Genomic DNA, 13,824 nt, shown 5'->3' with positions numbered 1-13,824 from the left:
CAGAGTGATGGGGTCAGCGACCAAAAGCTTTGTTTCACCCCAACAATGATGTCATTTCATTTAATCCATACTCTACCCTTCATTGCGTCTCATTTGGGAGATCAACGCTGTTGGTTTGTACGTGGGCTCCTTTTAGCTTGGACCGTCATGAAAGCACAGTCATCATGCCAACTTTAATTATTTTAAGAGCCTAAATGTGCAAACTCTGCTAGTTCCTCCTCTCCAGCAGCTTTGGACGCTCTAAAGCAAATCAAGCTAAATGCACTCTTGATTTCCTTCTTGAAGAAAATAGAAATGATGTCCGCTGGCGAGAAAAGACGCGAGGTCCAAAAAAAAAAAAAAAATGTTTAATGATTCTGAGAGAGACATAAAATCCGCCCTTCATTCCGGAAAACCATAAGGAGACCATTTCATTCAAAGTGCCACAAGCCCCCGCCTGTCTCCTCACTATAAGGCGCGGCGTGACCCGACAGACTGCGCGGCGGGGGGGGGGCCCAAGCTGAACAAGAGAAACAAATTGCCGAAGCCCGGCGTTATCCCCGCTGAACGGGCCGGTGAGTCATGATCGGAGAAGGCTGTTGGCGTCGTTTCGCCGGGTCTCCGAGGTGCACTCCGTTACTGCGGTGGAGTGTGCACGGGCGTCCACCAACCCCACAGCTGTGTACCAGGACGAGTGTTTGGTTACAGTAACCAGCACAAACACACTCCGTGTTCGTTTTATGCCCATAAAAAGCTAACGCTGCCTCCGTCCCCCCCCTCCCCCTCCCCCCCCCCTTGCTGATGGAGAACACAACGCTGGGCCTTGTGAGACACAAATAGGTCCGGTGGATTATATCCCCCCCCCCCGGGTCTGATGGCCGCGTTAGAAGATGTACAGCTGCACATCTGCATGGGCCGGATAGCGTAAAGGCTCCATTTCATCAACAAGTCGAGTCTAACGAGTCGGAAAAAAAAACAAAAGGTGGTGGTGCCATCTGTTCCCGAACCACTTTGCCGGGAAAAGAGAGGGGGGGTGGGGGGGGAGGGTTCGGGGAAGTGAGGGAAAGGACAAGAGAGGGAAGAAGGAAAAAAGAAAAAGAAGCTTTTTAGCCCTGCAAATGTAAACGCAGCCTCGACCTTTGGGCCTGACAGAGGGCTCTGCGCTCTTTAATATGAAATGCTGATGGGGGCGCTCTAGTGCAATCAGAGACATTACGTACCTCATTTGTTGACGACCCAGCGATTGGCCAATATTATTAAGTTTTACAACGTTTTCTCTGGGCCGATGAAAGACCCGAACGACATGGCATTGTGGTCGGGTAATTAGACCATTTGTCAGACAACATCTACTGCAGAGAGAGCAGGACAGGAAACCCACGACTAGACTTTACACTTCCTACTGATAAAGGATTTCATCCGATGAATAATGAATTCATTTTACACCGCTCTAATGGTAATTCCATTCCAAGTTTTGTTAGAGTCAATAAAGAGATTATTAAAGTTACTGCACCATCCTTTTTGTCCAAATTCCACACACACACACACACACACACACACACACACAGTCTGGATCTAAATTGGGCAGATTGCTGAGTCCAGACATCAGCTATCGTAGTGGAGAGGATCCTCCAGATGGTGTTCAGGTCCTGCGCAGGTGAACGCTTTGACTTCCAAAACACTTAAAAATCAATGGCCACTGAATTCCCTCCCTTCCAAACACCATCCATCTTCAAGTCCTTCCAGGCCGCTCGGTGACGACCAAACGCGGCCAGAGATGAATGTTTAAAAGGGCAGAAAGGGGCCTCGACTGATTAAAGCCACTAACGCTTGAAGGAAGGCTGGCAAGCAAAAGGGGAAATGGAGTGAGACAATGGAGCACGCGGGATCAAAACACCTAATGGAGTGTCCTGCTTGCCGGGCTAATAAACTGCCTCAAGTTGAAGGGAACAGCAGGCATCTAAAAAACAGCCAAGTGGAACATTTGCTCCCAGTTCCGTCCCCTCAGCTCCCGAAAACAGACGAAAGAAGGAACAATAACTCGAGTTGCCATCGTTTTGAAAGCGCCACGGGTTGCCGCCGTTCATCGTGCAAATCAATTCTGCGGATTGCATTACAGCGGAGCGGGAAGGAAAGTCAATGTTCTGGTGCATCGGCACCGCGCACACACCGGAAACCGACGGGACAGGTGCAGGTCCGAAAAAAGAACCGCGTCCGCATTGAGCGCCCTTTGCCCATTTTTTTTTTGCGTTTCACCCCGGAGGACACCCTGTCGTCGGAGTGCGGCTCTGAGCTCGCACGAGGCTCTGAGATTTGAAGACGGGCAAAATCAATAACCACAGTGTGGGACGAGACGCCGCGCAGGTTGGGGGGGGGGTCCTCGCAGGTGCGCCCCGCGACCAATTAAAGCGCTCGGCGATCGGTGAGAAAGGATTAATTATTGACACTTCACTGGGGTGTTTTTGACACGGGCTGGAAATGTTAAGTGTCCATTAGAGCAGCTGTAAAATGATCAAACTGTTCAATCGGGGTCTGCTGGGTTAAAGAGAATGACCTCGCGGCGATCACTTGACGTGACGGGGCTTGCTTTAACACGCAAAGAGGCTCCCAGCCGCACAAAAGGAAACGCACAAAAGGCACGAGGCGCCACTGAAACACCACCAATGTCACCCCTGCGCCGCTCGATGGGTGCCAATGTTTTATCAAGAGTCTGTTTTTTTTTTTTTTCTTCCTTTCCTTTGTGTCATTGATGTAAGCGCTATGTTAAGCCGCTTGAAAGTAGGGAAAAAAAATAAAATAAAAATGACACCTCGGCAATGGGGATTTTGTTAGTTTTTTTTTTTCCTGCACAGTAGGATTGCGCTGCAGCAACAGAGATTTACCTGGTTTCAGAGACAGGGAACATAGATCAAAAGCATGTTCTGCTTAGAGAAGACAAGCACTGCCAGTTTATTCGCTAAGGCAGAAAAAAGCTCCTGAAGGCACCACAACGAGGGGGGGGGGGGGAGATGATGCCATCGGATGATGCCATCGCCACCCCCGGGCCACCGATGGAGCGGAACACAGTCGTCCAAACCGTTGTTTCTCCGAGACGTGCACATTTTGATCACCTTCTCCTGTTGCAGCCGAGGAGCAATACGAACAGTGACGGATGGAATCCCATTTCCAACCATGTCGATAGCTACCAAAAATTAATGTCAAGAGACGGACCCGTAGCGGGGGGGCGAATCAATGGGAGACAATCCCATGCTCCACCTCACCGTCGTGCATCAGCGTTTATCTCGTCATTTTGATCTCCCCCCCCCCCCCGCTGCTTACATGAAACGGTCATAAATATTTATGCACGCAAGCGGCGATTTTCCATGAAAACTGAAAGCTGTTATTGCACCTGCGCCATTGACTTTCAAACGGCGGGTAAAGACGCGAATCCTCCCTTTGGAGGACGTAGCCGCGTCTGGAGAGATTATTGGGGAACAAAAGGGGGCCAATGCGAGGTTTCAGTGTCTAACAGCAACTTACCAAGGTGTTAAAAGGCCGCTCGTTTAAGTTTAAGGGCAGCGGACCTTAATTTGCCCTCTTTTTGGCATCAATACTACGAGTTTTAAGGTGGCGTGGCTCCGTTTGAGGCGTTTCATTGTCGTATGACACATACGTTCTCGGGGGGGCCTTGCTGTAATCCACAAAAGATTGTTATCCGTACACGTAAACATGTTGATGGCATAGTTAACTGAATCCATTCATGCTCATGTCGGTTGGTCAGAAGCCCCGTGAGGTCAAGTGATTCAAGAGGAGGAAGGTTATTTCGTGATTGCTTTGTTGTTGCCGTCTTCTCGTTAATAGCATTTGCATTTGCAAAACATCAATGAGATCATATCTTATTCCAGCCGAATTAGATGAGACACGCTGTCGGACCCGAACATTTCACCTGACAATGATTTAAGCAACCGACAATGTCTTGTTAGCCGAAACTGAAGAGTAAAGAGACACCTCATGCACACCTGCATGCATCAGTTTATCTGTGCAACATGTCCGTGTCTTTAATTGTTGGTGAACTGGTGCAGTGTAATGTCCTGAGTATTCTCTGCACGTGGCTGCGGTTCCTGTGAATGTGAGCCGGCCCTGAACATCTGTCAAAGATTAGCAGTAAAGTGAAATAGGCAGTTCCCGCTCATACATTCCAAAATAATCTGGCAGTCATTTTCCCAGTAAAGGATGAAATTGGGGGGGGGGGGGTGCATCGGTCAGAAAGTCCCCAGCTCAGTCAAGGAATGCGTCTTTTGTTTTACAGAAATATGCCGGGGCTCGGACAGCTCGGATATCGCGAGTGCGTCACAAAACACACCAGGAGAACTCAAGGAAACATTTATCAAAGATAAATGGATTCAAGAGTGTTCATTCCACCGTTAAAAAAAAAAAAAAATCCCCCTGAACGGTCCTTCAAGCAGTAGGAACGAAACCACTTATAGCACAAAGCAGGGACACTCTCACCTAGGAACACTTTCTGACGGCAGCACGGCATCCAGCTTGGAACGTGAAAAAGGTGTCTGTGACTAAAAGCACTAAAAATCAATGAAACATGAAGAACCCCCTCAGGTACGGAAAATGGACGCTTTGTTATTCGAGGAAGCGCGCCGTCATTCAAGGGCCGCGCACATCCGCCCCGCGAAATGCCTCCCGAGGCAAATCGGCGTCCGTTAACGATACTGGGGTCAATTGTTCTGGAGGGCGGCTTGACCTCCGCGCCCGTCCCCGCAGGCCCCTCCGCTGGAGGTCTCGTGTTCCATCTCGTGCTCCGTCTTCAGCGAGCCATTCACATCGTGCCACTTTTTTCGCTTTGAGCGGTAAAGCCGCCTTCTCGACGGAGTTCTGTTTACTCTTTGTGCTGCACGTCGAATCGCTGACATTGTAGGTGGAAGTCAGTTTGGCATCTGGAGCGCCGCACCGCCAGCTATTTGCTATTCTCCCCTCAACAGCCGTATCTTTACTGCACTGTGCGTCCTATAGCTTGAACTACAGGATACGGATTCCTTTTGTGCACACACATATATATATATATATTGTGCTGTGAGGCTTTGTGTGCTGAACGTGGAGATCTGTTTGCGTCCCGTTCATCCAGCCAACTCGTGCAAATTGCTCATTTAAAAAAGGGGCCTTTTGCTTCTACAATGTGAGATGAAGGTGAACTCTCTGCAGGGCTCCGCACCTAACTGACAAACGCTTTAAAAATACAACCAAAAACGTCTGTGGCCCGCAAAGCAGATCTGCCAAAGCCCGGCACATGATCGCAAAAAAAAATACAAAAACCCATTCAAAGCTGAGCATGTGCTGAGAGAATAACACGCATCAACGGCAGCTCAAACCCAAGACTGGATGTATGGTAACGACACGTCAAATATCAAAATGTCTCCGAATTTGCAGGAATGTCAGGAGTCGTGTGTGTGTGTGTGTGTGTGCGGGGGTGTGATTCAGGCGCAAACACATCAAGATGTCACTTCATAACCTCTGGCTCAGGAGGCTCCTGTCATCTTCACATTTCAGAGATCCTCTGCCTTCCCCCCCCCCCCGGCAGACATGCTAAATATAGAACGGGGACAGAGTTTCTGTTTGGAACCACTGCTCTCTTTACATCTAACACTAGCACGGCGTGCGCCGCCCTCCCCCCCCCCCTCGTTGTTGTTGTACGCATTCGTGGGCACTCGCAGCCCATCGTCTCCGACATGCCGTCGTCGTTCCTTCCCCATTGCTGTTCCGTCGAGTGACTTGCGCCATGTTATCACTTCTTGGACAGTCATTTTCAAATCCCCTCATTCAGAATCCTTTCATTGTTTCGCAGGGGGACGGATCGCCGGCCATCCATCCACCGGCGTCCTTCACCTGGACGGATCTACCGCGGGCTTCCTCGGGTTCCTCCCTTTGACCTTGTTCCGCTTCGTGCTCGGGCATCGAGCAACGGAACTCCCCGTGGCAATTAATTGTGCTACTTATCTGTAATGTGAACAGTGCACATTACGTCTCCAGCAGATATTAAATTAAGGATGTCTCAGGACTTGCGAGGCCACAAGCCAAATAAAAAGGAAATGAGCCCCTATTAATGACTTATCGATTCTTTTGTAATAAAAACAGCCACTTCCTCTCTTGGCGTGGCCTCGGCGTTGATCTCGAACCAATAGGCTCTACGGCTTTCCTGGAGGAGCTGCAGCTCCTTGGTTAAGTTGAAAAAAAGGTCTTTTTTTTTTAGCTGACAGGCCAATCCTTTGTTCGGGGAATGAGCGACACGTGACCCGGGGCTGCTGTGCCGTACGGTACGTTGTAGCCTCACGGCGTGGCTTTCGGGCTGCGTGGTTTCATATATAAGGAGCAGCCCGTGACATTACAGGGGAAGGAGAAACCGCTTCACCATGGCAACAACATGCCGTCTCGTACTGGCCGTCTGATGGCTATTTAAGGAAAAGTGCACCATCATTACGAATAATAAGGAGAGGAAAACGCTGCCGTGTGATTCCAGGTTAATGCGTTCTACTTAGCATTACTGGCTCAGCCGTAGCGGCTAATAATTGCTCCTATTTATTTAACGGCCGTTAAGATGATCTTGATGTTTAGCTTGAAACGCGTTGTTGTTGGTTCAGGGAGGGGGCAGAAACGCATCATGCTTTGCGGTGTCCACTGTCAAATCCGCTGCGTTCACAGCAACGGAGGGCCGGTCACCACTCAGGAGACACTGTGGATCCACCGGTTGACCAATGTAAAGCTCATGGTGCCACCTAATATCCACACATTGACTTCCATTTTCTTTACTGGACTGGAGCCATACCCCAGAATGCATCGCGTGCTCCTGAAGAGCCACCGCAATACGTTTAAGTAAAAGAGTAAGGGGAGGCGGAGGGGGGGGGGGACAACAATCTCCAGTCCAGGGGAGAGCAAATATCGCCGCGCCGTTTGTCTGAACCGAAGTGTGACTCACGAGAGGATTCTTCCTGCAACTCCACAGACCGCAGCGCCGCGAAACAGACCAGAGCACGACTTTTGGAATCAAACCAAAGCAGACGAGCTGCCGGCCCTCGGGTTGCCTCCTCCCCCCCCCCCCTCTCCCCTCAAAACCTTTAAACTCTGGGGCTTCCTAACTTTTCGCAAACCAAGCACCCCTCCGTTTCTAAGTCACGGTTCCAGCCTTTGGAAAACGCCGCCACGGTGGGGGTTTCACTGCAGGTGATGAGACAGCAGAAAGCCGAGTCGCAGCGGAATTAAACAATCCGTCATGTAGCCCCGGACCTGGAACGTCACTTTGAAATAATGAGAGCTGTGTTCCTAACGGCAGCAGATGGCGGCGATGACACGAGTGGACGAACGGCGCTTCATTTTTGGATCATTAGACGAAAAAAAAAAAATCAACAACATTTTCTTTTATCAAAGAAACACATTTCAGCAATGCTTTTATCGTCACTCAACATCAGGGCCAAACAGTCAGAAATGACGTATGGAAAATATCTACCTCCTTAGATGTTACTGTATACACACATGCTTTAGTCTTTTGGTCTGTTTTTGAAGAGAGGTTGGGGTCGATAGATCTGGATTGCGGATCTCAAAAGGAGGGGTCAGGTGAACTTTTAGCCCTTTTAATTCAAGTAGAGAAGCCTGAGAAACCCGTGGGTTAACTCACGTTTTCTTCAAGTGTCATATAAATTTTAAAAAAAACAGCAATGTCTAAACATGTGAGCATTTTAAAGCGTGAGGCTGAAAATGAAATGAAAAAAAAAAAAAATGTAATATAATCTGACATCATTGTCGATCGAGGCTGAAGTCATTTATCCAGATGTGTCGTTAAGGACGTTCCGAACAATAGAAACACACTCGGCAAACACAACCACGACATCCACCCGAGTCCAACGTCGTCGGCGTTTCGGGACACGAGCACGCGCCTCACACGGACGCCTTGCTGCTTACCGGCGACGACGACGACGACGACAAGTGACTTACCCACAAACAAAGAGCGCAACGCCGCAGACATCACGGCTGCAAATCCCACACGCGGCGCGGCTGGAAACAAGGCGCGTCGGACGAGCGAGAAAAAAGAAGAAAAGAAAAAAAAAAAAGATAATAAATGTTCAGAGAGCGTAAGAGTCCAAGGGCACTACATGTGGCACACGCCCGACATATCGGAATCTTAAGAGCCGCGAGGAGCGGAGCGAGGAGCGCGGCTCCTCCGGTGCGTCGTCATCTTCATCGCGGGGGCCACTTGGCGTCAAATCAAAGTTCCCCGGCTGTCTGGCTCTGGCGTGGGACGCGTGGTCTGCGGGTCCCCTCTGTCTCCTCCTCGGCAGTCTCTCCTCCTTTTTTCCTCCTCCGCTGCACACAATGCCGGAGAGGAGGAGGAGGAGGAGGAGGGGGTGGGCGGGGAGGGGGGGGGGGGGGGGGGGTGGGTGGGGGGGGGGGGGGTGGAGAGGGGATGCTGAAGGATGGAGACCTCTAGAGTCGGAAGTTCTCTTACACAGCTTGAGCTTTGGATTGTATTGATGTTGTTATTAAATGGGAATCTTGTGATGAGCAAACAGGAGATAAAGAGTATTTTGCAGTCCTCATTCACATTACACATTTTATTTTCACAATATACGGGATTGTAACTTCTTAGGGCTGAATGGATGCATTGTTAAATTAAGTTCACAGAAAATAAGGAAGCAACTTTTCAGATGATTGATTCATCTCTGAATCAAACCCGGCCTTCCTTTGCCTCGTGTGATTCTAAAGTGAAGGATCGTGAGCTTTGATCAGCTATGCATATGTTCATTTATAATTAAATAAACCAACAAATTGATGCTGGAAATCCTCTGCAGATTAGATAAATATAATTATTATTTGCAGCCCTTGTCCATTTGTATGCAGACTAAAGATAGACTAAAGACCCGGCTGGATGTTATGAATTCAAAAGCATGATAAATCAAACACATGACACATTTGCCAGTCTATTTATCTGTTGCAGCGCGTCACGACGCAGGCCTGCGATCAAAGGCACGCTAGAGCTCTGTTATGAACCGGAAGGCATATCTTTTTTACACGCGTACCATTTTTTTATTTGTCGGCCAGTTTCTCAATTTTCGGATTGATTTGATCCAATCGTTTCAAAATGCATCCCGTCACTGGCCGTGGGTGAGATGTCTCACGTGTGCATGGTCCACGTTAGGTAAACAAGCAGCGAGGGAGGCGTCTGCTGCCTGATGGTTGCTCTCAAACCTCGAGACAACCCCCCCCCCCCCCCTCCCCCTCCCTCACTCAGCAACCTGCAGAAACAACAAAAGGATTTTCCCTCTTCCTCCCTCTCTCTCTCTCTCTCTCACACCCTCGAGTGGCCTGCTCTTCAACACCAGCCCTCCGCCATTCCTTTCCATTCCTTGAGAAAATGTCTCACGTGTTCGAGTAGACACGAAGAAACCCAAACACACACACGCACGCACACGCACACACACACACAGGGAGGCAACAAACACTCTTCCTCCGCTCACAAGGACACTCGTCCGCGTCCTTTTCCCTCTCCGCTCGCGCTGCCGCGTTCAGCTCCGTACGTCGGGCTGCACGCGAAAAGGTCACGGCCTCGTCGCAACTCGTCCCTGCGGTGTTCTGCGTCCTCAGCGGCAACGCAGCGCGGTAAAGTTAAAAAAGAAAGAAAAGAAAAAAGCATAAAACTCTACTCAAAGACTGCCTCGCGATCAGCTGTCAGACTCCTGACGGACGGCGGCTTGTAGCAGACGTGTTCGGCCCTGCAGTCATCAGAGTTCACATCAAGAAATAATTGAAGACGCACCTGATAGCCGACAGGCTGTATATTCAGCTCTGCATCACGATCACATCTGGATCCGGGGGGTGGAGGGTGGGAGGGGGGGGCTGCAGCTGTGCAACGCATTACAAAGCGCGGAGGTTATCGCGATTGCTGAAAAGATGACCTTCGTGTAACTAACTACGACCCGACATAAAACATGGGGCAGATCCGTTGTTGGCGGGGGTTGGGGGGGGGGGGGGGGGGGGGGGGGATTCAGCGATGTGTTACTTGCCTCGCCGGTGGCGTGGGTATAGCGCCATGGGATGAAAGCTGTCTACGTTTGGGTGGCTTGGCCTTGGTGCATGATATAGCACCCCAATGCAGATGGCCTCGCAGATGGTTGATATTTATACCACGGGGCCTTGAAAAGTCACCAGTGTGGAAAGTGCTTCCCCCCCCCCCTTCCCCCCCCAACCCCGATTAGTTTCACATCACCAAGAACACAGCGATCCCCACACGGCCATTTCTCACTGCACTCTCTAGAGAGCACAGCACCAGTTGTAAAATGGAATGACATATTAGGAGAAATAGAGGGATTCGGAATGATTAGAATTCCGCTGTGTGGGCTAACCCCTTTTTTTTGAGGCGATGATGTGTCGGGACCCCCCCCCTTCCTCCTCCTCCTCCTCCTCCTCCCCTCCGCCCTTTTCTTTTCAGCGCATGAAAACGTAATCCTCCTAAGTGCAAGCTCCATGATTTTTTTCTTGCAGACCCAACACGCCGTGCATTTCCTCGTGACTTCGTGTACGAGAAGCTCCTCGGACGTCCTGGCGGAGAACGGAGTGCCCCCCCCCCCCCCCCCCCCCTTCCCCCCCGGCCTCAACAGCTGTATCTCCCTCGTCCCACGCCCGGGATGCCCGAGTTTGGCCCTTACTCTCCCCTGACCCCGGGGGACGAGGGAAAGTGGATCGTTAAAAGGATTCTTGAGTAACAATATGGAAGAAAACTCTTTTGTTTTGTCCTCTCTATTTTTAGCAACCGCTGTGACGCGTCTGCCTTTAGTGTTTCACGGCTCGCGGATCCCTTATAATTTAATGAGGGACAGGGCAGGGCCCCCCCCCTCCCACCCCCCGCCGCCCCCTTTTGGAGATTCACGGCCAGCGTCCCAAGGCGCCGCTGGCCACTCGGCTTATTGATCCGCATGTGATGTTTGTTTATGGGTCAGTAAAGCGCTTTCCCTCCGGTGCCATGCCAGCCCACCATAGGAACATTTAAATGGCTCAGCTCATTCCAAAGCCAATTAAACAAAATGGATTCCTGGTCGCTGTTCATTATTTTAGTCCCCTCCCCCCTCCAAACATTAAGCGGCCAATCTCGACAGCCGGTCCGAGCCGCGTGGCGTGGACGCCGCAGGTCGCAGGGCTGCAAAGCGCCTGCTGGGACTTGAGGTCAAATACATTTTTTTCACTTTTTCCTCCAAAACAGGCCCATGCCACACCCAGCTCCGGGATTCCATACTGGATGTCCAGAGGTCCAGGGGTCCCGGCAGCGCGGCCCGGTTTTTAAAACGTTGCATCGGTGGGTCTGCGGCGAGGAGGTAAACGCACGATGCACGACGGCGTCACTGGGAAAAGGGCGAAACGAGAGCGGTTGTTGGAATGATTTAGAACGGTCGCTTGCACCGGTCGAGGATAAAAAAAAAAAAAAGATCGATCACGCTTCAATAACATTTCCACCACATTGTTTGTGGCATTAGAATTTTGTTTTTACACGCCGGTAGTTCAGTGGAAAACGCGGTGGCTTTGCCCTTCTCGAGTACACGGAAAAGTCCGATGCATTTTTAATTAGAGAAGGTTGTTTGGGATGTTGTCGACACGTGCATTGTCTTTCCTGAATGAACACATAGCATATGTACGTATGTGTGCTACCCTAAGAGCTACAATGAATATAGTAGTAACAATTATTTAGTTTGACTCAATATAGAATTTTTTTTTTTGTCACATACAGTTTTCAAAATAAAATGATCTAAAAATGATTCTGAATAATGAAGCTAATTTCAGTAAAACAAACTAATTTACTAGCAAACCAAGATACGGATTGCAAAATAAACAGATGTGTGGTTTAAAACCAACCCTCCGTGCTCTTTGGAAGCCTCGCCCTTCTGTCCCCGTGCACTTACTTTTTTGACACATACCAATGAAAAATACGCGGCGGTTCTTCAACCTCGACCCGTCCGACCACAGTTAATCGTTTCCTCGTTTCACAAACAGTCAATCTTCCTTCTCGTTACCGGGACATCCGAGCAGCCTTCGTCGGAGAGCTCGGGAAACCACATTGAACCAAACAAATTAGCTGATTAGCCTCACATTTAGACCCAAATTGAATGCTTTCTTGCTGCCATCGATCGCTGCGCCTCTTCGGGTTTATTGACACGGGACTTGTTGTTTGTTCGGAGAACAAACAACAAGGCCGGCTTGATTGGGGACTAAGCGTAGGGGGGCGGGGGGGGGGGGGGGGGGTGTTGATGGTGCTATTTCGACTTGACTGATTTTGAGATCCACCCCCCTCCCCCCCCCCCCTCTTCTCCACCACCACTCCCACTTTTACCACTTGCCGCTCCCTGATGAAGTGGTCTCCACACGGGTCATTCGGGGGAATGAGTGATGGGAGCCATGTGGGGGGTAAATCAGCAGATGCTTTACATCATATACTGTCAGGTGGGGGGGTAGGGGGGGGGGGGGTGTAGCTCGGGGTCATCCATCTTCCACAAACGTCACTTCATCACTTGAGGAAATGGCCAAGATGTTGATATACACTTTGACCAAAGCCTCTTGAGGGCTGAAGGGGAACCGTGTTAAAAAGGTGACGGCTTCTTGGGGGCTTTTGAAACACATCTGTTAAACGTGCTTCTTTATCTTCTCGAGCTCTCGTAGCTGCGCAGCCTGCAAGGTCAAACGTGTGGTGTAAAAAAAAAAAGACTGAGTCGAGGTCTAAATAGTTGGTGAACATGTATCAATGTACACTGAAATGTCCTCTAATAAAATGTTACATTATTATTATAATAGACGACACCTTTAACGGCTACATGAGATAAGTGTAGATTTTGGCTGCAGATGTTGTTTTTCCTTTTGTGATATGACGGGACCTGCCAAGCAACAAGAACCAGAGCGACGCTGATAGCAAGGAGCTGGTGTACAAGACGTGGCTGAGGTTTATGTGCACAAAAGACGTGGAAAACGTGGGAGATTTTCAGAACCCAGATTTGTAGAAAATTTTCTTCCATTTCTACATTTGCCCAAAAAAACAAATCGGGAGGCAACTGGCTCCTTTTGTCTTTGGTTCTGTAGCTACAGAAAGAAACAGAGCTACATCTTCCCTGGTTATTTCTACAACACAAAGACGGGGGAAATGTCTCGTCTTCTGAAGAAGGGGCAAAAACCAATGTTAAAAAAAGAAAAGGGTCACAGAACCAAAGGATAAAATGAGCTGTGCGACTTTTCTTTTTTTTTTTAATAGGCATAAAAAAATGATGCAGGATTATGTTGCCATGCTTTGTGGGGGGAGGGGGGGCTGTCCAAATGAACTAATAAATAATAAATAATTTTCTGGAGGGAAAAGGGACATCGGTCACAGACGAAGTCCGCGCCCTGAGCCGGGGACTGAAGCCCAGGCAATCTTCCAGAGCTCCTAGGGGCTGAGGCGTGACTGATGCAGTGACCAGTGAAGCAAGATCATTCCTTTGACAAGCCTTACCAAGAAAGAATGACAAGAAATGAAAAGTTCAGCACAAAGCAATGATACCCTCATTGGCCAATGGGGACCATGTGACACACACACACACACACACACGATACAGATGATCACGGTCCAGTCCTCCGTGCCTCACTGAGTCTGCGTTACTCTGATGAAAGATCTGTGATATCTTTTCTTCTCAGGGGCTAAAAGGCAACGTTTGGGTATTAGAGAAATACCAAAGGTCACACACACACACACACACACACACACACACACACACACACACACACACACACACACACACACACACACACACACACACACACACACACACACACACACACACACACCTTCCTTCTGTCTGG

General features: G+C 49.6%; 1 protein-coding gene across 1 annotated transcript in view; it reads right to left on the bottom strand.

Moving 5' to 3' along the window:
- Positions 1-8,327, bottom strand: part of clmpb (CXADR like membrane protein b) — a 54,893-nt gene extending 46,566 nt beyond the window's left edge. The window contains exon 1 of the mRNA XM_037460410.2: positions 7,951-8,327. Within this exon, the coding sequence (XP_037316307.2) occupies positions 7,951-7,981 (31 nt within the window). The 5' untranslated portion in view covers positions 7,982-8,327. The remainder of the gene's footprint in view (positions 1-7,950) is intronic.
- Positions 8,328-13,824: the final 5,497 nt, after the last annotated feature.

This window comes from Pungitius pungitius, chromosome 3, assembly GCF_949316345.1.
Source record: "Pungitius pungitius chromosome 3, fPunPun2.1, whole genome shotgun sequence".
Lineage (NCBI taxonomy): Eukaryota > Metazoa > Chordata > Actinopteri > Perciformes > Gasterosteidae > Pungitius > Pungitius pungitius.
This window is presented reverse-complemented; position numbering and strand designations above follow the sequence as displayed.